At 49.5% G+C, this 25,933-nt stretch overlaps 2 protein-coding genes across 2 annotated transcripts; one reads left to right on the forward strand and one right to left on the reverse strand.

The window, feature by feature from the left end:
* Nucleotides 1-25,778, forward strand: SNTA1 (syntrophin alpha 1). Its single transcript, XM_061207924.1, has 8 exons — nucleotides 1-437; nucleotides 3,834-4,019; nucleotides 18,144-18,348; nucleotides 21,521-21,728; nucleotides 21,878-22,008; nucleotides 23,981-24,177; nucleotides 24,889-25,076; nucleotides 25,161-25,778. The coding sequence occupies exons 1-8, from the start codon at nucleotides 128-130 to the stop codon at nucleotides 25,251-25,253; spliced, it is 1,518 nt and encodes a 505-aa protein (XP_061063907.1). The 5' UTR covers nucleotides 1-127; the 3' UTR covers nucleotides 25,254-25,778.
* On the reverse strand, nucleotides 2,976-3,340 carry LOC133103774 (small nuclear ribonucleoprotein G-like). Its single transcript, XM_061209295.1, has one exon. The coding sequence runs from the start codon at nucleotides 3,295-3,297 to the stop codon at nucleotides 3,067-3,069; it is 231 nt and encodes a 76-aa protein (XP_061065278.1). The 5' UTR covers nucleotides 3,298-3,340; the 3' UTR covers nucleotides 2,976-3,066.
* Nucleotides 25,779-25,933: the final 155 nt, after the last annotated feature.

Here is a 25,933-nt window from a genome sequence, read left to right on the forward strand (position 1 = left end):
GGCCAGTGGTAGTGTGGCGGCTGGCCCAGCCGGGCCCCGCCTGCCCTCCGCCCTAGGCGCTGGGTTGGAGCTGGCCGGGCACTGCGGGGCAGGGCGAGCGCGGCGGCCCGGGGGCTCGGAGGCGAAGATGGCGTCAGGCAGGCGTGCCCCGCGCACCGGGCTGCTGGAACTGCGCGGCGGGGCGGGCTCGGGGGCTGGAGGCGACCGGTGGCAGCGGGTGCTGCTCAGTCTAGAGGAGGACGCGCTGACCGTGAGCCCCGCCGACGGCGAGCCCGGCCCGGAGCCCGGTGCCCAGCGGGAGCCGGAACCCGCGCAGCTGAACGGCGCCGCCGAACCGGGCGCCAAGTCCCCGCCGCTGCCTGAGGCGCTGCTGCTCCAGCGGCGCCGCGTGACGGTGCGCAAGGCCGACGCCGGCGGGCTGGGTATCAGCATTAAAGGTGGGCGCGGGGCCACCGAGGGCGCGGGTTGTGGTGTCTGTGGGACCGCCGAGGGCGCAGAGGTCGCGGGGGCTGGCAGCGTATTGAGGACATGGAGTTGGATGACTTCTGTCTGGGGGTAAGGGCATCTGAGAGGACAGAGGGAACCGAGGGCACCAGGAGCACCAAGGTCGGAGAGGGCTTTGAGGTCTCAGTCAGAAGGCACAGGTGTGGAGGGCGTTGGGGACTCACCAAGGACACGTGGGTGGGGAGTTCTGTGTGGAGGCAAAGAGATCTGAGACTGGTTGCCTAGTCTAGGGTTGCATGGCCATCAACAACAGCAGGAACCCCAGGAGAGCAAAGGATGGAGAAAGGAGACTGAAGCCTGGGGTGCTACTAGGGCAGGGAGGGGGAAGTCTTCAAGACACACCCAAGGTGGGAGGGAGGAGTAAGGCCTGGAGTAGGAAGCATGGCTGGTGGGGAGATTGGAGACTAGCTGGAGGCGCCAGCTGGGCTGGGCTCACAGACAGGGGGCCAGAAAGGACCTAGAAATCTGAGGACCTAGGAAGGCTGTGGACCTAGGTGAAGAGCCCTAACAGCTGGGTTTGAGTTTCTTGATCTGACCATTTCCGCCTTCCACAGGATTGAGATGGGCTCTCAGCCCCCACTACTGACAGCTTTCTTTAGGGGGCAACCCAGACTGAAGTCCAGAATCAGCTGTGTGAACTTAGACAAGTCATTTCCCATCTCCGGACCTCAGTTTCCTCAACTATATAATGAGGGTAATGGTAGAATTGGGATGTTTCTATGAAAACAGGAGTCCAAAGTACTCACCCTGCCACACATAGTAGGTGCCTGGAGAATTATGGCTGTTAGATGAGAGGAAGAATAGAGGTCACGAGAGACTCCCGAAGTAACTAACCTAGTGCTAAAAAACCTGCACACCCCAGCTGCTGGGTTCACCATTCCTTCCTGAAGGGGTGGGGATGGTGGTGACTTGGCTACCACTGTGTGCCAGGTGCTGTGCCCAGTACTCTAGGCTCATGATCCACTTCATCCTGGCAACAAGTACTAAAAGGTAGGAAGCATAATCCTCATTTAGTAGGTGAAGAAACTGAGACTCAGAAAAGTAAAATGGTTTTCCCAGGATCACACGGTCAGTGAGCGACAGAGCTGGGATTTGAACCTCAATTATCAGGCCCCTAGAGAGGGTCCAGAGGAGTCGGTTCTTCCCCATGGAAGGGCAAACTTCCATACATCCAACCAAAGGGATCTAAAAGGGGGAAATGGGAAAGCCAGGGAGTGGGCCTTCAAACTCCGGTTTTGCCTTCAAACTCCAGCATGGGATAGGGCAACAGATCAATCCAGAAATTGTACACTCAATGTGTTAAAACAGGAAGGAACTTAGAGTTCATACAGAGTTCCATTTTGCAGATGGACAAACTGAGTCTTGGAGAGGAGGGGGACTTTGCAAGGTCACATAAAGTTACCTCCTAGCTTCATACTTCCAGGTGGGAGTAAGGGTACTTTTAGGAGATGTCAGGGGGAATACCAGCTCCATTCAGTTCTTCATGTATGGAGACTGGGCTCCTGTTGCCATGTTGACCTTTCCTTTAGGGTCCAGCCCAGCCCAGGCATCCAAGAATAATCATGGATTCAAACTGAACTGAAGTCCCTAATTTCAGGCAGAAGAGGGCAGATAGATATGAATAGAAACTCCCTCCTTTCCTAGGTCTCAAGCTCTGTGTGGTGCAATGAACAAACTGTTGGGCCTGTGTGGGGGTCTGGAGAGGCATTCCAGTCCTACTTCTGCCACCAATTTGTTGGGTGACATTGGAATTATGACCTGGGCCACTTGTTCCTCATCTTTGAGGATGGAGCACTAGTGTGATACCTGAGAGCCTGACTTGCAGTCTACCATAGAGTTAAGAGTGTTGGTTCTGGAGCCAGGAGACCTAGGTTCACATACTGGCTTTGCCACTAACCAACTGGGTGACCTTGGGTAAGGGGCTTCTCTCCACACTTCAGTTTTTCCAGTAGGAATCTGAGCATGTCTGTGTGATTAGGGTGTTGTGGAGATGCAACGAGACAAGATTGAAAGCATTTAGCATGGTGTTATTACTGTTATTACTGTTTCTGATTTTAAAAGGACATTCAAGAATTTAGAAATAAAGCAATGTGCTAAAATGTATTAGGTTTTTTTTTTTTTTTGGCTGCGTTGGGTCTTTGTTGCTGTGCGTGGGCTTTCTCTAGTTGTGGTGAGGAGGGGCTACTCTTTGTTGCGGTGTGTGGGCTTCTCATTGCAGTGGCTTCTCGTTGCGGAGCACAGGCTCTAGGCGTTCAGGCTTCAGTAGTTGTGGCGCGTGGGCTCAGTAGTTGTGGCTTACAGGCTCAGTTACTCTGCAGCATGTGGGATCTTCCCGGACCAGGGCTCGAACCCATGTCCCCTGCATTGGCAGGCGGGTTCTTAACCACTGCGCCACCAGGGAAGTCCCCAGATAGGCCTTTTTTTTTTTTTTTTTTGACTATTACAGAAGTTTACTTAACAAAAAAGTTCAGTAAGAAAATGTACACGACCCAGTTTTCATCGTAGTAAAATATGGAGAGGGGACATGTGGAAGCAGTTGATTTCTCTGAACACAGCCATTGTTCATACTCGTTCCAAAGCTTCTAACATGATGATACTATTTCCTCGTATTACCACCATTCCAGTATTGTTCTGTTGCCCACTAGTTGCCAGGTCCACACATTCATCTATCACAAGATTCATAAAGGGATCAAATCCCCTCACTATTCCTTGGACATGTCTGCCACCATTTAATTTCAATGATAACTTCTTGTCCATAAATTTCTTCAACTCGGGAGGGTGAGCTTTGCTCATGATGTCTACTCGAGGAGCTCAAAGACGCCTCCAAACGGAATTCGAGTCCCCAGATAGGCTTTTGAAATCTCTAGAGTTTAAGGCCTTGGTTTCTAGCCTGGATCCTAGGTTGTAAAGCTTTCTGATTGCTAAAGAGATCCTTTGTGACCATAGCAATAGCTGACTTCTATCTTTATTCTTGATTAGAGGCTATCAGTGGGTTCCCCCATTATGGGAAAATCGCTTAAAATCCAAAATAAAATAAAAAAAAAGAAGTTACTGAAGCACCTTGTAAGTTACTCAAACACTGGTGAACACCCAAAGCATTTAACCAAAAGATCCATTATAACATTATAAATCTAGAAAATGACTTGTAAGTATTATTAGTGTCCTAAACTTCTAAGGCTCTTTTCTGAGATTCTCTTTACTCTCCACTCCCCATTTCCCAGCACTGGGTTGGACACAGTGAGAGACCTTCAGAAATAATTTTGCCTCGATGTGACTCGCAAGTGTTGGAGTGTCTGCCTCAGTTTCTTCCTCTTTCCGTGCTTGTGCAGGGGGCCGAGAGAACAAGATGCCTATTCTCATTTCCAAGATCTTCAAGGGCCTGGCAGCTGACCAGACGGAGGCCCTCTTTGTAGGGGATGCCATCCTGTCCGTGAATGGGGAAGACCTTTCCTCTGCCACCCATGACGAGGCGGTGCAAGTCCTAAAGAAGACAGGCAAAGAGGTGGTGCTTGAGGGTAAGCACTGGGGACCCCAGGGGTGTTCAATTCTTCCCTACTTTCCCCAGGCCTCAAGCAGTGGGGGCTGGGAGGTGGGCAGGGTTGAAAACAGAAACAGAACTTGGGGATCTGCCTTGAGACAGCAGGGGTGGTGGCAGCAGAGCTGGCCCAGAGCCAGGCTGACCTGGCTTTCATTTCCTCTCTCCCACTCCCTAGCTCTGTGGCCTTGGACGAGTCACCTCATTCCCCTGAGCCTTACTTTCCTCATCTGTAGGGCAGGGATGTAACTTCTGCTTTACTGGGTTGTGGAAATAGGACAAAAGGTCCATGGCAGGCAGGATCTGCCACCCAGTGAGTGACTCAGGGGAAGAGAGGGGCGGGGACTGGCGAAGGGGCGGCTAAGATTCTTTCCTGAGGAACCAGGGGAGCTCTCAACTCTGAGTTCTCCTAAAACCCTGAGACCCATCTTGCTTTGGGAGAGGACTTGGCCTTTATGTAGCAGGACATCAAATACTTCCAGCTAGGCTCAGAGAGGAGTATTACTTTGTGGGGGGGGACTTGGTGGCTCCCCTCCACTATCCCGTCACTGTGTGGTCTTAGATGAGACCTTGGCTTTCTCTGGGCCTCAGTTTCCCATAGGTTGTTACAGTCTCTTGCTGGGGTGGTCCCACTTCTGCCTTTTGCCAGCTCTGTCAGGAGGTTTCTGCTCTGCTCAGCCCTTTCATCAAACTCCACTCTGTGGGATAGGGAGGGTGAGAGGGAGATGCAAGAGGGAGGGGATATGGGGATATATGTATACATATAGCTGATTCACTGTTATACAGCAGAAAGTAACACAACATTGTAAAGCAATTATACTCCAATAAAGACGTTATAAAAACCCAAAAACCAAAACCCAAAAAAAACTCCACTCTGGCAGTTCCGGAAGCCATGGGGGCCTGAAGAATGTGTCTTTGGCTCCTGGCCCAGAACAGGCACACGGAGGTGGCGGGGGCTGATGGAGAATGTCATGGCCAGTGAAGCTGCAGAGCTGAGCCCCAGGCCCAGATCCTGATAGGTTGCCTTTGTGTCCCCAAAGAAGTGTCCAAGAGGCCACAGAGACAAACAGGCTCTGGATCCCTGGGTGATCTTTGGCATTCTTGACCTAAATTGTCTATCGTTTTGTTTTATTTTATTTTTACATTTTATTATCTATTTAAATGTACTGTGTGTCTATTTAAATGCTACTGTTGCATTTTTAAAATATCTACTGAAAGCTGACTCTGCAGTATTGGTCCCTAAAAGCTTAAGTGTATCAGTCATATTTTAACAGCAAAATTAAATAACAAGCTCACACATTAATGATATGGATATAGGAGACTTTCCCTCCCATATGCCTCATCACTTTGATATTTATAGCCAGTAATGCAGTTTAAACAGTTGAAATTCATCAAAATGTCATATTTTGGTTGACTTGAAAAACTCTTTTAGTCTCTGCTGTTTGAAAGTTTAGTCCATGGATGGTAAAATTTCTACTGTAGACACATTTCTAATCCACGCCAAGGTCCCCTTCACCTCCTCATCTTTAGGTAAAGAATGTCTCTATCTGGCTTCTCAGTGTGGATCATTCTGAGAGGGTAGCATCTCTGAGTGTTAGACGTTTGAAGCGCCTCCTGGTTTCGGGGCTAATACCCAAGCCTTCTACCTCGTTTACTCCATTCCTTCCTCACTAAAGCCAAGAAGCATTTCCAGAGACCTACTATGTACCTGATTTGCAGAGCATTGGGTCAGAAGCTAAAGCAGACCTGGCCCTCCTTGAAGGAGCCCACCAGTGAGTGGGGGAGACAAAATATGAACACTATCTTCTCCACACAAACTATTTAAAAATCAGCGTCTAAAATCCTGTCTGCTCTGTAATTAATCTGGCCTTAGGCAAGACCCTCTTCTTCTCTGGGGCTCAGTTTTCATATCTGTTGGGGTTAAGCTAGATCAGAGATGACCAACAGCTTTCATTTTGAGTGTTAGCTTCCTTGGTGGCTACTGAGAGTTCCATATTTGGAAAGATTGGGAGGTCTTATCTGGACTCAGCAGAAAGGAGCTGGAATTGATTAGCAATGTCTGCTGCACATAGAGTAGGGAAGAGAAATACCATCCCAGGACTGAGGGTTTCCAGCACCTATGTTCTCTAAGACTTTTCATAGGGCAAGAGCTTTCCTTGGCAAACGCTGCCCCAGGCTGCTGGATGGAGCCTGGCCTGCCTCTTGCCCAGCATAGGATTTGGCACATGGTAGGCACTCTATAAATGTTAGTGACTCCCCTCCTGTCCCATAGCATTTATATAGAATTGGTATTATTTCCTCCTTAAATGTTTGGTAGCATTCTCCAGGGAAGCTACCTTTATAGAAAGGTTTTTTTGTTTGTTTGTTTGTTTTGCCACACTGCACAGCATGTGGGATCTTAGTTCCCGTACCAGGGATCGAACCCTGGACCCCTGCAGTGAAAGTGCGGAGTCCTAACCACTGGACTGCCAGGGAATTCCCAATTTTAATGTCTTTAATAAGGCAATTTAGATGATCTGTTTTTTTTTCTTTTCTTGGTAGTTTATGTCTTGCAAGGAATTTGTCCATTTCATCTAAGTTGTCAAATTTCTTGGCATAAAGTTGTTTATAATCTTCTGGTATTTTTCCTCCCTTTTGGATGACAGCCCTCTCCTGCTTTCTCTTTCTCTCCTCCTCCCTTTGTACTGCTCTACTCAGTGGTTTCAAGGGGACTCTCAGTCTCGTGGGGCAGATAGCTGAGCAAACCTACTAGATCACCATCCTGTCATAGGTGCTGAGATGGGGTCTGCCCAGGGATTGGAGGAGGCAGGTGGTCAGGAAAGACTTCCTGGAGGAGGGGATGCTGGCACTTTATGAACAATAAGCAGATGTGGGTATGGGGTGGAGAAAGGGCATTCCAGGAAGGGGAGCTGTGTGAGCAAAACCACGAAGGGGTGAAATGACTTGACTTACCTGGGGAGTTGCCTGGGAAGTAATTCAGCTTTATCTGAGCCTAGGTGTGAGGAAGGGAATGGAGAAAGAGAGGGCTATTCAGACTGACAGATTCTGCAGGGCCTTGAGTGCCAGACTAAAGGAATTTGGAGAGGAACAGAGCGGTTAAAGGGTTTTCAGCAGGGGCTCACATGGTCAGCTCTGGGCTTTACAGCATCAACCTGGTTTGGAGGGAGACAACAGTAGATGCAGAATGGCAACAAAGAGGCCGGGACCACGAGCAGGAGGGAGATGGTGGTGGTTTGACCTAAGCAGGTTTGAATAAAAGGAGGAGTCTCGAGGTTGTAGCCTTCTTGTTAGTTTTTTCCCAGCTTTTTCTTAGTTGAAGTCTCTCTCTGAGCTGCTCTCCAGCAGGCTTGTAGAAGGAGGTAATTCCATCCAAGGCAACAAACAGGTGGGGGCGAGCACTGGGGTCAAGACTCTTTGAATTGCACGGGTGATCTGAAAAGCCTGGAAGACATGAGGGATCTAGGATGCTGGGTTGTGACTGGTCCTTGAGATTTGGGGGAGTTTGTGGAGACTGGGCAGCTGCCCCAGTCTGGAGCCAGAGCTCCTGGAAGCCTTTCTGGGCTTAGGTTCTTCCCTAGCACCCAATCACTGGTCACATTGTTCAGAACTTCCCCACCCTCATCCCACTTCTAAGACCACCTCCAAGGGCCCATGGCCTGTCCTTTGGATGTGAACTTGGCAGGGCAGCTGGGCATCTTTCCTGAGGTCTAGGGCTTGATGGGTACAGAGCTCCCTGAGAACATCCTAGAAGAAAAGATGTCACTAGCAAACTGCAGTTGCCAGCCAGAACCCTACTTCCCTGGCCTAAGTCAGGGGCACAGTTGGGTATCAGCAACCCCAGCCTGCCCTCTAGACCTTTTCCTCTCTGAGGGCAGGAGTTTGCACAAGTGTCTTGAGCCTATTCTCAGCTATAGCGATGTATTTGTGACCAGAGTCTGGGCCCAAGCTGACAGCCAACACGCCTCTGTCTGCTGCTTAGAGAGGCCCATTGTGTGCAAGGATCTGGAAGCAGGGCCAGCCTGGGCCCTTGGAGACCAGGCCTGGGGGAAAAGGGAGGGACAGCCAAATGCCTCCCCTCCCTCCACTCCCAGTGAGGCTGATAAGACACAGGCAACAGGGAGCCTGTGATGCATTAAAAAATAATACTAAAGGACAAAAATGAATAAAGCCAATTTTAGTACTTTGTACAAAGTAGAGAAGGTTCACCCTACACAAAGATCAGGCTTTTAAAAGATACAGGCATAGAGTAGCATGTACATAAAAGACACAGAGAATAGTAGGAATTGCTATAATCCCCGTTTTACAGACAAAGTCACCAAGGTTTGTTAAGAATAAATAACTTTCTTCAAGTCATACAACTAATAAATTGGCTGATTCAGAATTCAAAACTAGGTCTGTCTGATTGCAGAGGCCACTATTGACTCTGCCTTGGATGATACCTACCTCTCACGGTTGTTTGCAACATAAAAAAATAATGCATGTAACGTGCTGGGACCAGTGTGCATAAGTAGGCACTCATTTATTTTATTTGCTATTTAGAAGGATGAGACAATGCATTTGAGGTTTATGGCACAATTCCACACAGTAAGCATTTGATAAATGTCAACCTTTGTCATCATCACATCAGCAGCAGCATTTTTGTTTTCTCCAGTAAACTTGAAGGTCTCTGCAGGCAAGAATCATGTGTAGTTTGCCTCAGAGCCCCAAGCCTGGCACCAAGCCCAGCACACATTAGATGTTGGTGAGTTTGGGGGGAATGATCACCTAGGGGACATCCCTGACCCTTTCTACTTTGCCTTTAACCTCCTCAATTGCAGTTGACTTTCCTAAATGTTTAAGATGGGGCTCAAGGCTCAAGCTGGGCTTGACTGACTCCTAAGAGTTTCCACTGTGAGTCCTCAGAACTCCAAGGCCAGGCCCCCGCCAGCTCATCCCCTGGGAGATGGACACTGCCAGGTGTCCTGCCTGAAATTTGGCTCAATACATCACCACTATCAAAAGTGGGGTGTTATTAATGGATGCAGCTAATTTGAGGCCACTCCATGCAGCTTAGCCTAGTGATACTGTGCCTGAGAGGCGCCTGAGGGACTCCTGTCCTGGGAACAGAGGCATGAATGGAGCCCCCGTCCAGTCCTCCTATGGCTGCAAAGACCTGTTGTTCTAATCATTGTTCTCAAGAAAACATTAATTTGGCTGCACACACATACGGCTTAGGGCCATGTGATTCCCCACAGACAAAACTTGGCTTAATTCAGTCCTGGCCTGTTCCCTGGATCTTTGATTAAAATGCTTGTGGGGCTCTGGAGGCAGATTTTGGCCTCGATTAGCTATGTGAGCTTGGCTGCTGGTGGTGGTGGAGGAAATTATAATGATAATGATAAGAATGTTAATAGTAGTGATGTTATGTGTGCTGTTTAATGAGCACCTACAGTGTGCTGGATACTGTGCTAGGTGCCTTCCATATGCTTTCTTGTTGCCTCCTCAAAACCACCCTTATGATTCAAGGTACATTATTCATCCCATTGTACAGATGAGAACACTGAAACTCAGAGAGGTGAAGCTATTTGCCTGAGGTCACACAGGGGCAGAGATGGAATTTGAGGTCATATCTGTCAGATGTCAAAACCCATATTCTTAAATGTTTATACTGCACTGCAAGTCATGTCATCTCTGTGAGGCTCAGTTTATTTAATTTATTCAACTGTTAAATTGGGCAGTTTAACAATGGATCGGTCTCATTGAGTTGGTTTGATTAGGTGAAGATGTGTTAGTGAGATTTGAGCTTTCATGCTTGGTATATAGTAGGTGCTCAATAAGTGCTTCTTTCTCCCATTACTAAGATCCTAGTAGACTTCCTGAGTTGATGAGGGCTTTATCTTTGAATCCTGGCTAAGATGGTTTGGAATGTGGTAGTGTGTAGATATACATATGGTTATTTTTTCAGTGTATTTTTTTTTTTTTAACAAAAGTTTATTCTTAAATGTACAATATGTTCCAAGACAACACTTCATTCTAGCTATAGGTGGCAACAGATGTTATGGCAGAGAATCCAGATGTTTAAACAGGAATGGAATTAAGGATCATCATTGCCTCAGACACAAGGAACAGCTTACTTTTTGCCAGATTTCCTTTTTTTCAGATTTATTTATTTATTATTTATTTATTTAATTTTATTTTTGGCTGCATCGGGTCTTAGTTGCGGCATGCGGGATCTTCGTTGAGGCATGTGGGATCTTTCGTTGTGGCACACGGGCTTCTCTCTAGTTGTGGTGCGCAGGCTTCAGGGCGCGTGGGCTCTGTAGTTTGCAGCACGCGGGCTCTCTGTGCGAGCTCAGTAGTTGCGATGCGCGGGCTTAGTTGCCCCGCGGCATGTGGGATCTTAGTTCCCTGACCAGGGATTGAACCCGTGTCCCCTGCATTGTAAGGCGGATTCTTTATCACTGGACCACCAGGGAAGTCCCTACCAGATTTCTTAATTCCACCTGTGGTCAGGGGGCTTTCCCCGGGGCCTTCGCTTTTAGCTCCTCAAGTTTCTTCTGCTCGTCCTTCTGTTTCTGCTTGACTGCCTTATCTTCCTCGTCCATCTCCTTGGCTTGCTTCTTGGGCTGCTTCAGGGGCTTCTTGCCAACTTTGTGGCCTAACATGGCACCTGCTGCCCCTTCCCCAGATCCTGGCGGTATATTTTTGAAAAATAGAGTTTAAAAAAATGTGAAAAGTAATATATGCTTAATTAAAAAAACAAAACAAAACAGGAGAGTGTAAAGCAATTATCTTCTCATAGATTAATATTACCCATGGCTAATATTTTCACACACTTCCAGAGAAAGGTTTCCATATTTGTTTTTATCATGGAACAAGTTGAGGACCTCTTTCCAACTCAGCACATGTAACTCTGTTTCATTCTCTTTATTATTATTATTTTTTAAAATAAATTTATTTATTTATTTTTGGCTGCGTTGGGTCTTCGTTGCTGCGTGCGGGCTTTCTCTAGTTGCAGCTAGCGGAGGCTACTCTTCGTTGCGGTACGTGGGCTTCTCATTGCGGTGGCTTCTCTTGTTGCGGAGCACGGGCTCTAGGTGTGTGGGCTTCAGTAGTTGCAGCATGCGGGCTCAGTAGTCGTGGCTCGTGGGCTCTAGAGTACAGGTTCAGTAGTTGTGGTGCGCAGGCTTAGTTGCTCTGTGGCATATGGGATCTTCCCAGACCAGGGCTCGAACCCGTGTCCCCTGAATTGGCAGACGGATTCTTAACCACTGTGCCACCAGGGAAGTCCTCATTCTCTTAAATGGTTACATAATATCCCATTATTGGGATTCAGACATTCGTCTCACAAATATTTATTGAGCCCTTGCTCTATGCCAAGACTCGATGTAAGGCACTGGGGATATAGCCGTGAACGGGACTGAGTGGTCTGCCAGGAACTCAACTTTTTAAAAAAAAAAAAAATTTATTTATTTATTTGGCTGTATCGGGTCTTAGTTGCAGCACGCACGATCTTTGTTGACATGCAGGATCTTTTGTTGCAGTGCACGGGCTTCTCTCTAGTTGTGAAATGGTGCGTGGGCTTAGTTTCCCCACGGCATGTGGGATCTTAGTTCCCCCAGTAGGGATCGAACCCACGTGCCCTGCATGGAAGGCGGATTCTCAACCACTGGACCACCAGGGAAGTCCCGAGCTCACTTCTTGTATTTAGCAGCCCCTATTCATGGGATTCAAGTTGCTCCTAGCCTCTTGTGCCATAGACAATGATGCCATGACCGCTCTATGCACCTGTGAACATTTATCTGAAGGGGATTCCTGCAAAGGGTATTGCAAGTTCAAAGTGTTCATGTGCCTTTAGGATCTTGATAGATGGTGCCCCCTATACTGCACAAGGGTGTGGAAGGTGAGATTTTATGCCCCAGAGTGTGGCAATCCAGGCAGCTCTGCTGCAAGGCCTGCCAGTGGCTGGGAACTATGTATAGTCCAGCCTTGCTGGACCAGCAGGACCTCAGAGATCATCCAGAGCCCGTTGGAATGCCAAGTCCTCTCCACAACATCCTGGGTGGGCAGGTGGGCAGCTTGGACTTGAATCCTCACAATGCCTTACTCAGAAAGCTGGCATATGAGTGCCAATTATATAGGCAAGCAAACTGAGGCTCAGAGAGACCGTGGGACTTGCCAAGGCCTGATAGTAAGCGTCAGGGCCTGGATTGAAATTTTTGTGTGTCTGTCTGTCACGACATCCTGTGCTCATCCCCTTATACTGTCATACTAAGAATAGCAGCAGAAATAATAACCACACTGCTATTTATTGAAGACCTATTCTATGCCAGGCAGGACAAAGTGCTTTACAAGTATTGAATCTCAGTATGTTAGGAGATAGATATATTTTACTCCCATTACAAAGATGAAGAAATAGAGCCTCACAGAAGTCAAGTCACTTGTCCAAGGTCACAGAGCAAGGAAGTTAAACCCAAGCCTGCCTCACTCTAGAGCCCAATTCAATGTTGTCTCCATCCTGAGAAGCCCCAGGCTTGTCAATATTCATTTACTTAACACATTTCTTATTCACTGATTACCTGGTATATGTCAGGTACTATTCTTGATGCTGGGGATACCCTAATAAGCAAGGAAACATGTCCCTGCCTTCATGGAACTGACATTTTGGTTAGAGGAGAGAGGCTGTAGACTAGTAAGCAAATGGATAGATCATGTAATTTCAGGCAGGGGCAAGTAAATGAGCACCCACTGAACAGACAAGGAACAGCTTGAGCTTAGGGGACAGGCTTCAGCCAAGTCTCAAAGCCAAGACATTCAGTCATAAACATTTATTGAGCACTGGGATAAGTACTGGGGATACTGTGTTGAGCCAGAACAGATGTATCCCCTTCTCTCTGCAACACATGTGTTCCCTCCCAATTGTCCTGGGCCAGGCAAATGGTCCTGCCTTGCCTCTGTTCCTTGCATTTCTAGTGGAATCTATTCCTGGCTCCTTGGGGTCAGGGCTGGCTTCTCTCCTTGGCAGAGCTGGCAATTGGGGCCTCTGGAAGGGGCAGGGTGTCCTGTGTCTGTTTCAGCTTCCCTGAAGAGGAAGGGCCCACGTATCTGCTTTACGAGGCTCCTGGGCCAGAGGTTTGGCTGGGGAGGGTGTGGACACCAGTTGGGTCTATCCTTGGGGTCTCAAGAATGCTGGCCACAGGGTCATGCTCCTGCCCTCAGCTCCCTAGGCCACTGCCTTTGGGCAGCCCCGCCCTGCCTGGTTGGGTGACTCAGGCAGAAATCAGAGCAGGGAGGAGGGCTCAGAGCTGGGCTATTTATGGCCACACTCTGGGGGCCCCAGCACCCCACCCCCACTCTGGGACAGGCTGATTGGTTGGTGAAATGCAAGCCCTGTTTCAGACACCAGCTGGTGTGCTGTCCATCTATAGCATGTTCCTGTGGGAGAGGAGAAGGCGGACCCACTTCTGGGATGGCCTGGGTGAGCAGGGCCTCTAGTAGTTTCTCTGGCTTCAAAGCTGACAAACGTTCATTTGCTGAGCACGTAGCATCGGAGATCCCTGCTGGATTCTGGGGGGTACAGAGACGAGTCAGTCAAGGTCCCTGCCCTCACAGTGCTCCCAGCCTGGAGGAGAACACGGACTCCCACATGGACACATAGGGAAGTGGGGTCTAGGGGACTGCGGAGGTGATGGGCGTGGAGGTTCCAGAGCGGGTATCTGGGAAGGTTTCCTAGAGGGGTGATGTCTGAGCTGAGCCAGGACCTCCTGGGCTGTGGCACCTTCTCGCTTCTGCTGAACGAACCTTTCCTGCCCTGGTGTTCATTTCTCCATTCACAGAGCACTGACTCTGGGTGCGAATCAAGCCCCGTTTCTGTCCTCTAGGAGCTCCCAGTTTGGTGCGAGAGACAGCCCCAACACACAAAATCACAGCAGAGTTCTAAGTGTGGGCAGAACCTGTGTCATATGTTTTATATCATCTTATTTAATTCTAACGTCTCTCTGAGGTAGACATCATTATGCAGGTTGAGGGCCAGAGAGGTGAATTACCTCGTCCATGGTCACATAGCTAGGCAGAGCTGGAATTCAAATCCTAGAGTGCCTGTCTCCAAACCATGTACTAAGGGCATTCTGTGCAGGGAGAACTGCATTTTTAAAGGCATTTGGAAGCCCCTACAGCTTCTGAGAGCTCTGAGGAGGTCAGTATAATTGGATTAGAGGGCGAGATTGGGGATGTGGCAGGAGGTAAAGCCAGCAAGGTAGGCAGGGCTCAGGTCCTGGAGAGCCTTGCAGTTGGGTGAAGAGTGCAGGGAGCCAGAGCATGGCTTTGAGCAGGGGAGGGACGTAGTTAATTATAGTAGGGAGATATATCAGTTGCAGCCTGAGTCGGAGTGGGGGGGAATGGGTGGGTGCTGTATTAGTTAGGATGCTTTTGTCTGCAGGTAACAGGAACCCAATTCAAAGAGGTTTAAACATTGAAGAAAATATGTTTCTTCCAGAATACATAAAGTCAGCATGGCTCCAGGGTAGATTAATTTAAGGACTCACCATCCTCAGTGTGTGGACCCCAGTCCTGGGGTCAAAGTGACTATCATCGCTTTAGGACCAACTCCCCCCTCCCAGCAACTTCTGAAGGCTAGAGAGGAAGGGAAGGGAGTATATTTTCCCTCACAGCTCATTGGACAAAATTGTATCATCTGCCCCTTTCTAAGCTAATCACAAGCAAGAGGGATGGAATGATCATGATTCACTTTGACCAGTCAAGATTTTCCCCCTGGGCTGGGGAGAAGCCCAGCCTTTTGGGCTCTGGGTTCTGTTAGCAAGGAGAAAAAAAGTAGGGGAATGGTTTGGCTGTCAGGTAGGCTGTGATGTGTCCCACCTCTATCGCCCCTTGAGACATAATCCTGGGGTAAGTCATTGCTGTAATGGTGAGGATGAGTCATTTTTCGTCTTAGTTCCCAATCTTCAGACCTAGGCTTAGTTCTCTCAAAACAATCTGCTCTTGTTTTCAATATAACTTCTCTTCCAACCCCAATAGGGCTTGTAACTCCCTCTCACTTTCACCCCTGTTTGCCTTGGATCCTATCTGAACCTCAGGGGCAGTCTCCTGCAACAGAAATATCTTCTTATGTGGTTCTTCCAGGGAGCTGGACCAAGAACTGCTTCCCCACCCCTTCCTGGTCTGTCCGCTCACAGGCAGAGCATACTGACTGGGCCTTGACTGCAGACATCAGATGGCTAGCAAGCCAGATGGCCATGGGGGTAGAGGTGGCTGAGAGGAGAGGAAGAGAGGCTGCCCAAGGGCTAGCAGGCATAGGTACTATTCAGTAGGGCAGCAGAGTGGCCAGCCTGGCTGGGAGAAGAGAGACCAGCGCTCGGGCAAGACTTTTAACCACCTTGATGTACACACTGTCCTTCTAGCAGCTCATTTTAGAGATGAGGAGACTGCTGCTCATCAGAATTGGGAACAGTCCAGATGCTGGGACAGATGTGGCAGACACTACTGGTTGTCTGCCTTCCAACCATTTCCCCTTCTTCCATGCTACCAGAGCCTGATTTAATTGGGTGGGAATATGCTCAGCCCTAGAGGCTGAATTGTGATTGGTCTAAATAAATCATGACTATTCATTCTTACTAATGATTTGCTAGAAGTTGGCATGCAGCCCAGTCAGGCCAATGAGGTATAAGGCTTCATGGAAATACTTACCTCTCTGATAAGAGGGAGATGTGAGGAGACAGCCCTTTTTCTGCCTGCCTCCTCCCTTCTTGCTTTGGGTTTTGTCATGTAAGGAATGATTAGCTTGAGCCTGTTGCAGCCATCCTGTGGTCATGAGGGGAAGGCCAGAGAATGGCAGAGATTCAGTGGCGGAGATGCCTATCCAGGATCCAATGTCATTGAGCCACTGAACCAATCCTAAAATTGCCTTCCTCTAGACTTCTTGTTACATGAAATCATAAATATCTTTATTGCTTAAGGCACTGTTATTATATATTCTATTATTTGCAGCCAAACTCAACTAATTGATAGAGTAAGAATGCCAAAATGTTTTATTATCAGTTAGCTTTAATTGATTGGTAATGGCTGCCATAGAACACTATGATTGATTTGTGATGGCTTCCTTGAGCAAGGGATAAACAAATGGTAGCTCAAGTGTCACATGTTTACCATCCCAGTCCTACCTAGGGCCAGTCCAACACCTGGCACATATTAGGTGCTCAAGAAAACTGACTTGTCTCTGAAACTCTTCTCCCACCAAGCTCTTCTCAGATCAACCCTGTCATCATGTTGCCTTTCACTTCTAGCTGCCCTTTGTTACTGACATCTTCCTTTTGTCAAAAGGCATGGAATCCAGGTCCCAATCAAAACTCTTTTGGTTGCAAATATCATAACTCCTGTTGGGATGGCAGTCCGACTTTCTAAATGAGGAGTATCAGAAACCGGAACATTAGCAGATGCCTGGCAGGGCTTTCCCCTGTCTCTCAACATGCATCTCCACTGATTTTCTCTCCCTACAAATCAGCTCTCTCCTCCTCTCTGTCCTCACTGCAGAAGGTGGTTGCCCCTATAGCTTTCAAGTGTGTTCAAGACATTGGTGTAGGATCTCTCAACAGTCTCAATTTGGGTAGCCTAGTGTGGGTAAGGGGTTGACCCCTGGTCCAGCTAGCATAGCCAGGAGAGCAGGATCACATATCAGAACATGACTTTATGGGTCAGTTGGGCAGAGGAACTGAATAAAAAGTTCAGTTCCTCTGAATTTTGTACCAGCCACATTTCAAGTACTCAATAGCTACATGCGGCTAGTGGCTACTGTGCTGGACAGTGTATATAGAGAACATTTTCATAATCATAGAAATCATTGTCTCTGTTGGACAATGCTATTCTAGAAGGAGTCCACTATACTCACTCAGTGATGACTGGTCAGAGCTAAGAGGGCCTCTAGACATCTATATTGGTTAGGGTACAAGTTGTGCTGCTGTAACCAGATCCCCATAAAATACCATGGCTTAAATATAATAGAAGCTCCTTGCTTTCTTAGGTAACAGTTCAAGTCTGACGTGGCAGTCCAAAATCTCAGCATCCATTTATTTCTGTTTGTTAGTCAGCCTTTTAGAGTGTGGCTCATGTTCTCCTGGTCAAGATGGTGCCCCACCAGTCTGTGTTCTAGCCAGCTCAACCTGTCAAGGGAAAAGACAGGGAAAGGAAGGGCGTGCCCCTTTCTTTTTTCTTTTAAATAAATTTATTTATTTATTTATTTATTTATTTATTTATTTTTGGCTGCATTGGGTCTTCACTGCTTCGCACGGGCTTTCTCTAGTTGTGGAGAGCAGGGGCTACTCTTCGTTGGAGTGCGTGGGCTTCTCATTGCGGTGGCTTCTCTTGTTGCGGAGCACGGGCTCTAGGTGCGTGGGCTTCAGTAGTTGCAGCACGTGGGCTCAGTAGTTGTGGCACACGGGCTTAGTTGCTCCGCGGCATGTGGGATCTTCCCAGACCAGGGCGTGCCCCTTTCTTTAATGGGCAGAACTTGGTAGCTGCACACATCTCTTCTGCTCTCATCCTATTGGCCAGACTTGGTCACATGGGCACTTATAGCTGCAAGGGAACCTAGAAAATGAAGTCTTAAGCTGGAAGTTTATCACTATCTTGGAGGAAAATTAGCAGCCTCCACCACAGGACTATCTCATGCAGCCCCTCCTTTTTGCAGATGAGAAGACTGAAGAGATAGAGGCAAACAATGGGACAGTGGCAGAGCAGTCACATCTGACTCCCGGTGCTCTCACTGCCTTGCTGCAGCTGTTGCCCATTCCCTTTAAGCAGCCATCCTGAAGCTCTAAACACTTAAACTTATGTGGTTAGAACTTAGTTATGTGGCCACACCTAGCTGCAAAGGAGGCTGGGAAATGCAGTCTTTCTTCCAAGTGGCCATGTGTCTATAAACCAAGGGAAAAGTGAGAGAATGGATGTTGGCATGCATCCAGAATTTTCTACCATGCTGCCCTGTCTGAGACTTTAGCCTAGAGGAGGAGATAGTGGACATAAATTAAACTTTTAATGAATTAGTGACAATTGTGATGTGTGCTACGTAGGAGCCCATGTCACAGTGGTAACTGCTGACCTCTCCCCTAACCAGTCAAGTACATGAAAGAGGTCTCACCATATTTCAAGAACTCTGCCAGTGGGACCTCGGTTGGCTGGGACTCGCCTCCTGCCTCACCCCTTCAGCGGCAGCCTTCCTCCCCTGGCCTTCCACCCCGGGACCTCCGTGATGCCAAACAAATGTCCTTGAAGATGGCATATGTCTCGAGGAGGTGCACCCCCACTGACCCGGAGACCAGGTAAGCCTGACGTAGGGGGCAACTCAGACAGACATGCCCTTGTGTTAGGTAGTGGGGCCAAAGGAAAGATTCCCTTGTGTTACAAAGTGACAAGCACGATGCGCAGACATAGTAGGTGCTTAAGAGGTGTTTGTCGAATGGATGCAAGGGTGAAGTTACGGGGATGATGGTGTGCTTTGCTTCTCTCTTCTCCCTCTGGGCAGTTCACATCTGAGGAGGAACTTGGTCTGCGAAGGAGCCCTGGATTCCAGTCTTGGTTCTCCTTGAACTAGTCCCTTTTCTTCACTAACGTTTAGATTCCCCTTTGTGAAACAAGGATATCGGACTCAGTGACCCCCTGAAGTCTCTTCCAACTTTGCTGAGGTTCTGAGATGTCTGGTAACGTTTGTGTCAGGGCCGTGGAAGGTTACCGTCCCTCACATCTGCACAGCCTTTAACACCGATGATAAGATTGATACCAGCCAACATTACTGAGCGTTTATCACGCACAACTTAATTTAACTCTCACAGCAACCCTACAGGCAAAGTCCTATTATTTCACCACCATTTTGTAGATGAGGACAGAGAGAGGAAGTAACCTGCCCAAGATCACACAACCTGGAAGGGATGGAGCTTGCCTCATTCCAGGTAGCCCTCCCTGCTTCAGAAGCTTCAGGTGCTTGAGTGATGATGGTGGTGAATGCAGTCTATGTTGATTAAATGCGGTGTGCAGTATTGGGGTGGTGTGTATGTGGCTTGGGCATAAAAGGCTTGTGCTGTGGGTCCTAGTTACAGCTGAGGTTCAATGCCAGGCCAATGCCCAGCGTTGCCCTGAAGGGCTGATTAATGTTCAGCATCCATATCTCCTGGCCCTACTTGGTGCCCCAGCCCCAGCCTGCCCCCATGAGGCAAGAACTAGTGATTCACAGGTCACTTACAGGTGCTCCACTAAAGGGGCGTTCTGTGTTGGGTGAAGGTGAGGTGGTATCAGTCCTTCCTGAGACTCATAGAACTTTAGGTTAATTGTGGATCCCAGCCTGATCCCAGACATCACCTGAAGCATGTGTGTACGTGTATTTCTACGTGTGTGTACATGTAGATGGCATTTAAATGCAAGTGTTTGTGTGTATATGTGAGCATTTGCACGGGCAGGGGTGTAGATTTGTGCATATGTGTTTGTGTGTTTGTGTTAATATTTGTATGTGTATATGCATGTATGTACATGTGCCTGATTTGTGCACATATGTGTAACTTGAATATAACTGGGTTTCCATATCAGCACAATATCCCAGTCAAAGGAACACAATCTGGTAACCAAAATGTAATGAAAAATATTTCAAACTTTTACTTAGTGTTAGGATTACATTGGGCTGCAAGTATCAGAAACCCCAGCACGAAATGGCTTAATAAATGAGGAGTTAATTTTTCCACATGTTTAAAAAAAAGTCTAGCAGTCAGCTGTGTAGGCTGCTGTTGCTGCTCAAGAATGCCCTCAAGGCATCAGGCTTCCAGCTTCTTTTTTTTATTTTTATTTTTTTAATTTTTTTTTTCGGCCGCACCACATGGCTTGCGGGATTCTAATTCCCCGACGAGGGATTGAACCCGGGCCCTCGTCAGTGACAGTGCGGAGTCCTAACCACTGGACTGCCAGGGAATTCCCCTTCTGCCATCTTCATTGTGGATTTTCTTCTTCCTGGAAGCAGGATGGTGGCTGCATCTCCAAGCATGTGTCCATATTCCAGACAGGAAGAAGGCGAGGGACAAAGGAACTTTTCTCCTGGTATTTTGTTCTATTGCTGCATAACAAGCCATCCAAAAATTTAGTGGCTTAGAAGATAACAGTTTATTATTTTTCACAATTCTGTAATCTGGGCTGGATCAGCCGGCCAGTTCTGTTCTATGTGGTATCTGCTGGGCATGGAAGTCCAAGATGGCTGTTTCACCCACGTGCCAGCTGGGGTGGTTGGAACAGCTAGAGGCTGGCTAAGCATTCCTCTTTCAGTATGACCTTTCTATATGGCTAGCTTGTTCTTCTCAGGGTGGGTGGCCTGGGGCTAGTTGGATTTCATGATGGCTTGGGAATTCCGGAATGGCACTTCTGCCACATTTTATTTGTCAAACCAAGTCACAAGGCCAAATAGAGGAGAAAGAAGCTTCACCTCTTGATGAGAGAGGTGCACCGTGTGTATAGGGAGGGATGAATTTGGTGGAGGCCACCTTTGGAAACTAACTACCACAGCTGGGAACGCTTTACCTTTCATTTAGGAAGGGACACCCTTCCCAGAGCCTTCTCTCTCTCATCGGTCAGAACTGGGTCGATGGCCAGGGCTAGCTGCAAGAGAGCTCTGTAGTGGAGGAAGGCAGAGGCGGAGGGCATTGGAACGGATGTGTGTGAGCCGTTCTCCAGTTTCTGCCCCACTTCACTGTTTACGGAAAAGCCAAAGGGCAGTGAATCTTTAATGCCCCACAGAACATTTGAAAGTCCTCTCCCTGTCACTAACTCCTCTTGTACCTCCCTGAAACCTTTCCCACACTTACCTCTGTGGCTTTTTATCTCCCCGCCCTTTTCCCTTCTCCATTCCCCAGCTCTTTTTTTTTTTTTTTTTGCCACACCGCGGATCTTAGTTCCCCAACCAGGGATCGAACTCGTGCCCCCTGCATTGGAAGCGTGGAGTCCTAAGCATCAGACTGCTAGGGAAGTTCCCCCGCCCCCCACCTCTTTTTATGTAGACCATCTCAGGCTACCAGGCCTCTTCAGTTGCTGTGTCCACACCCCTACCCCGTCAGTGCGTTACTTTGGTTCTGCACCACAAAGGAGAACCTGGGAGATGGCCCAGCAAGACAGTCCTTCTCCTTAGAAACCAGGAAGGACAGGGCAAAATCATGAATCCTCGCACAGTGATAATTTTGGCCCCTGTCACACATGTTTGAGTGTGTGTGTATTTGTGTGTATATGCCTATGTGTGTGTGTGTGAGATAGTCTCTTATCCTGAGATAAGATAGATAAGCCCCATGAGGCTCCAACAACTGTGGCTGGAGCCCTGCCGTGAGTGTCGCTCCTGATTCTGTCATGGGCATCCCCTGTGGTTTCTTCTGGTTTTGTGGTAGATGGGGTTTCTTGGGCCAGATTTCAGGGTTGGGTACCTGCAGCCCAGTGGACGGGCCCTCCCCTCCACCTCATTTGTGCCTGCAGGTATCTGGAGATCTGTTCAGCAGATGGCCGGGAAACCCTCTTCCTGAGGGCTAAGGATGAGGCTAGCGCCAGGTCGTGGGCAGCTGCCATCCAAGCCCAGGTCAACGCTCTGATGCCCTGGGTCAAGGACGAGCTGCAGGCGCTGCTGTCAGCCACCAGCACAGCCGGGAGCCAGGACATCAAGCAGATCGGCTGGCTGACTGAGCAGGTGCCTGCAGGGCCCGGGACCTGTCCTCCCCCCTCGTCCCTTGTCCTGGAGCTGACCCAAATCCCATTGCCCCTCACTGCCTCACCCCGCCCTGGCCCTCTGACCTCTCCCCTCTCCGTCCCTCCTCACTGCTGCCTTGCCCCCTGCAGCTGCCCAGTGGGGGCACAGCACCCACCTTGGCCCTGCTGACCGAAAAGGAGCTGCTCCTCTACTGCTGTCTCCCCCAGACCCGTGAGGCCCTGAGCCGGCCGGCCCGTACTGCCCCGCTCATCACCACCAGGTATCTGCGGACAGGCAGGACTGTGTGTCCCACCCACAGTTTGGGGGGTGATGCTCTAGATGGACCTCAGAAGCTGGGGACTCCAGCCCCATCCTGCCCTGAGTTATTCCCCAGGTGGCCTGAAGCAAGTCTCTGCCCTGTCTGGGCCCTGGTTTCCTCATCTGTAAAATGGGGGCTTGGAACAGAAGGATATGAGGTCCCACCAGTCACTCATTCATTGATGCCTACTCTGCCCAACCTTGTGCTGTGTGGTTCAGGAGACAGAGAGTCCCCAGAGGCTCTGCCCTCAGGGAGTCCCCAGCCTGGCAGGGGAGACTGACCCGGAAACAGCCTTTACGATGCAGAGTTGTAGGAACCACTTAACTCTACCTGGCCTGGTGGGGGAAGTCTTCGGGCAGAAGGCGACATTTGAGCTGGACTTTGACAGATGAGTAGAAGTTTGCTATTTAAGAAAGGCTGGAAAAGCATCTCACACAGAGGGAACAACATACTCAAAGGTACAGAGGCATGAAGGGCTCTCACACGTTCATGGAGCTGTGAGTGTGCTATAAGCAGTGTGTAGACTCTGCAGGAAATGGAGAGAAATGAGGCAGGGAGTTGGCAGGGCCTGATCTCGTGGAGCCTCTATTGGCTGGTTAAGGAATGTTAGCCTTATCTTAAGAGCTGGGGCAGAGTTGAAGAGTTTTAGCCTGGGAGTGAGGTGGCTCTGGGTTGTGTTTTAAAAGAATCCATGTTGCTGCCACCTGGAAAATACGCTGGAGGCGGGGGATGGGAGCAGTCATGCAGGAGAGCTGGTGGAGGTGGGTGGAGGCAGCAGATAGAGAAGAAAGGCCGCATTTGCATTGGAAAACACATGGGTGGTAAAATTAACCAGGCTTAGTACTCACCAGATGGGGAGGGTGAGGGAGGTGTCCGGATGAATGGATGGACGGGAGGTTTGGAGCTTGTGTCTAGGGGAGCAGTGGGACTGGGGGTGGGAGTGCAAAGGGGGGAGGTCAGAGCAAGACGCTGAGTTGAGTCCAAAGTGTGCGAGGGACAGGTAGGGAGCTTGGGTAGGAAACTTGGAGACTTGTGGGTCTGTAGTTTAGGGCTGCAAAGTAGGGGACTGGGTATCAGAAGCAGCTCCAAGGGGGAATGAAGCTATGAGAGAAAGTATGTGGAGTGAGGAACAAAGAGGGCTAAGGGACAGAACTCTGGGGTCTGGTGCCCAGAGAGGGGCATTGAACTGCCCAAGGTTACACAGCAAGTGAGAGTCAAGCTGCGGGGTCTGGGCCCTTGTTGTCCATGTCTCCTCACTCTGGGCTGGGCTCTGGCATACGTGTCAGGAGCCTGCTGCCTACTAGGGATAAGCAGGTCATGAATTGCCTGCCTAATTAAGTGATTCATTAATTCAGGTCACAAATGTTTACTGAGCACCTACTATATGTCAGGCATTGTTTTAGTTGCTGGGAATATAGTGGTGAACAATTAGACAAAAATTTGTACCCTAGATGATATTCTGGAGAAAAAGACAAAAGCCAACCGAAACAGTGAAAAGTAATTATAACTTCTGGTACCATAAAGAAAAGTAAGGCTAGTGAGTGATAGGGAGGGGTGCCGTTTTAGACAGAGAGGTCAGGGAAGGCTTCTCAGAGGAGATGGCACTTGAGCAAAGGTGTGAAGGAAGTGAGGGAGAGAGCAATGCAGATAATCAGGGAAGAGTGTGCTCGGCAGAGGGAACAGCAGAGGTGCTGAGGCAGGAGTGTGCTTGGCGTGTCTGAAGACACCAGAACGGTTGGAGCCGAGGGGGCAAGGGGAAGGGTGGCAGGAGATGGTCTCCTGTGAGTCAATCAGTGGCCGTCTGGAAGTCCTGTCCCCACATTAGGTGGTAAAGGAGTCGCAGGGTCCCTTCCCAGGTAACCACCCCCGTGGCCCAGAACTACCTCCCTGCTGCCTGAGGCCTCATGCTTAGCCCTCTGCCCCCTGCCCCCAGGCTGGTGCACTCAGGCCCCTCCAAGGGCTCCTTGTCCTACGATGCAGAGCTCTCTTTTGCCCTGCGCACGGGTACGCGCCACGGTGTGGACACTCACCTGTTCAGCGTGGAGTCACCGCAGGAGCTGGCTGCCTGGACCCGCCAGCTGGTGGATGGCTGTCACCGGGCTGCTGAGGGTGTGCAGGAGGTGTCGACAGGTGGGCTGGGTGGATCTGGGAGTGCCTTTCTGGTAACGAGCCTCTTATCCCCAGGGGCATTCAAGTTTCCTTCTTTAGGGTGCTTCAGGAGGGGGAGAGAGAGTGGGATTTGAGGTCTTTGAGGGCCCTGTGTTTTGGATATGCAGGTGCCCTGGTAGGTAGTGAGACTCCTTTCCCGGGGGTTTTCTTGTGCCGGCTTTGTGACTCTGCTGGTGAGGATATGAGAGATGGCACTTGGAGTAGGGTTGCCAGAAAAAATACAGGACACTCACTTAGATTTGAATTTCAGGTAAAACAACAGATATTTTTTTGGTCTAAGTATGTCCAAATGATCCATCGCTTATCTGAAATTCACATTTAACTGGGCAAGTCTACAGGCCCCTAAGGTCTCCAAAGGCCATGCTTGGTGGGTCTGCTGATGCCTTTATAGGGAGTGGGCCTCCTGTCCAAAGCAGAGTTGAAGCTCCCCCTTTCCACCTTTGCTGCTGGCAGTGGGGCTGGAAGTGGGGTATAGGTTTTCTGCCTGCTCATCCTTCTGTATTTCAGAGTGTGGGTGACTCTGTACAGGGTGGGTGTACAAATGGCATTGACAGTGAGCCTCCCATCTCCAGTGGCATTCAAGTTCCGCTTTTGGAGCTGCCAGTGGGGATTGGAGGTAGGGCTTGCGGTCTCTGAGGTGTCGCTGTGCCCATGCCCACACCCTCCCCACAGCCTGCACATGGAACGGCCGTCCCTGCAGCCTCTCTGTGCATATTGACAAAGGCTTCACACTGTGGGCGGCTGAGCCAGGTGCGGCCCAAGTTGTGCTGCTCCAACAACCCTTTGAGAAGCTGCAGATGTCCTCGGACGATGGTGCCAGTCTCCTTTTCCTGGACTTCGGGGGCGCTGAAGGAGAGATTGTGAGTGGAGGGGCTGGGGGGTGATGCTGTCCTGGGGCCCAGGCTGGATGGGGCTCCTGACCCTTCTCTCCGTCCACCCTGCAGCAGCTGGACCTGCATTCATGCCCCAAAACAATGGTCTTCATCATCCACTCCTTCCTCTCGGCCAAAGTCACCCGTCTGGGGCTCTTAGCCTAGAGGTCGTCAGATGCATTAGCCCTGAAGAGGGGGTGTCCACCACATGGCCTGACCTGGCCCTCCGCTGATTGCCTGCTTACCACTGGGCTGAGGGAAGGGAGAGGAAAGGAACAAGGAGGCAGAGACCCAGCCCCTGAGAGAGGCTGGGACCCAGACTCAGGACACAGTGGATCCTGCCAGTGACGTGGTAGCCTCCCTGCTGCTCCCCCCACCCACACCAGTGCCTTTTGTGGAGAGATATTTTGTGTACGCAGAAGCCATTCCGAGCCCGGGACCTGCCCCTCTGGGGATCTTGACCCTAGCTGACAACTGCCAGGCCTCCTAGGGGCCCCTAAACTGTCCCCAGAGGCCCCACCTGAAGCTGGAGTTCCCTGGGGTCTGTGTCAAGAGAAAGAGGAGGAGCCTTTCTGTTCATTTCTCCCATCAGCTCTACCACCTTGAGGCATCTGGTTTTTCTCTTCATCCTCTCTCTCTCATCCTTAGTCTTGGATAAATAAACAGCCTGTGAGTACACAGGCAGCCTGGCCCAGTGTCTGTGGTTTGTACCTTGGCCTGTGGGTGCTGTAGTGGCCCCTGTAGTCCCAAGATGGACCAGACCCAGGACTGGAGCCCCTTTCCCTAGAGAAGAGCAGACCTTTAACCACAGGGCCAAAAAAGAGTCTATTGGTTATCTACTATTG

This window comes from Eubalaena glacialis, chromosome 13 (assembly GCF_028564815.1).
Source record: "Eubalaena glacialis isolate mEubGla1 chromosome 13, mEubGla1.1.hap2.+ XY, whole genome shotgun sequence".
NCBI classification, from domain to species: domain Eukaryota; kingdom Metazoa; phylum Chordata; class Mammalia; order Artiodactyla; family Balaenidae; genus Eubalaena; species Eubalaena glacialis.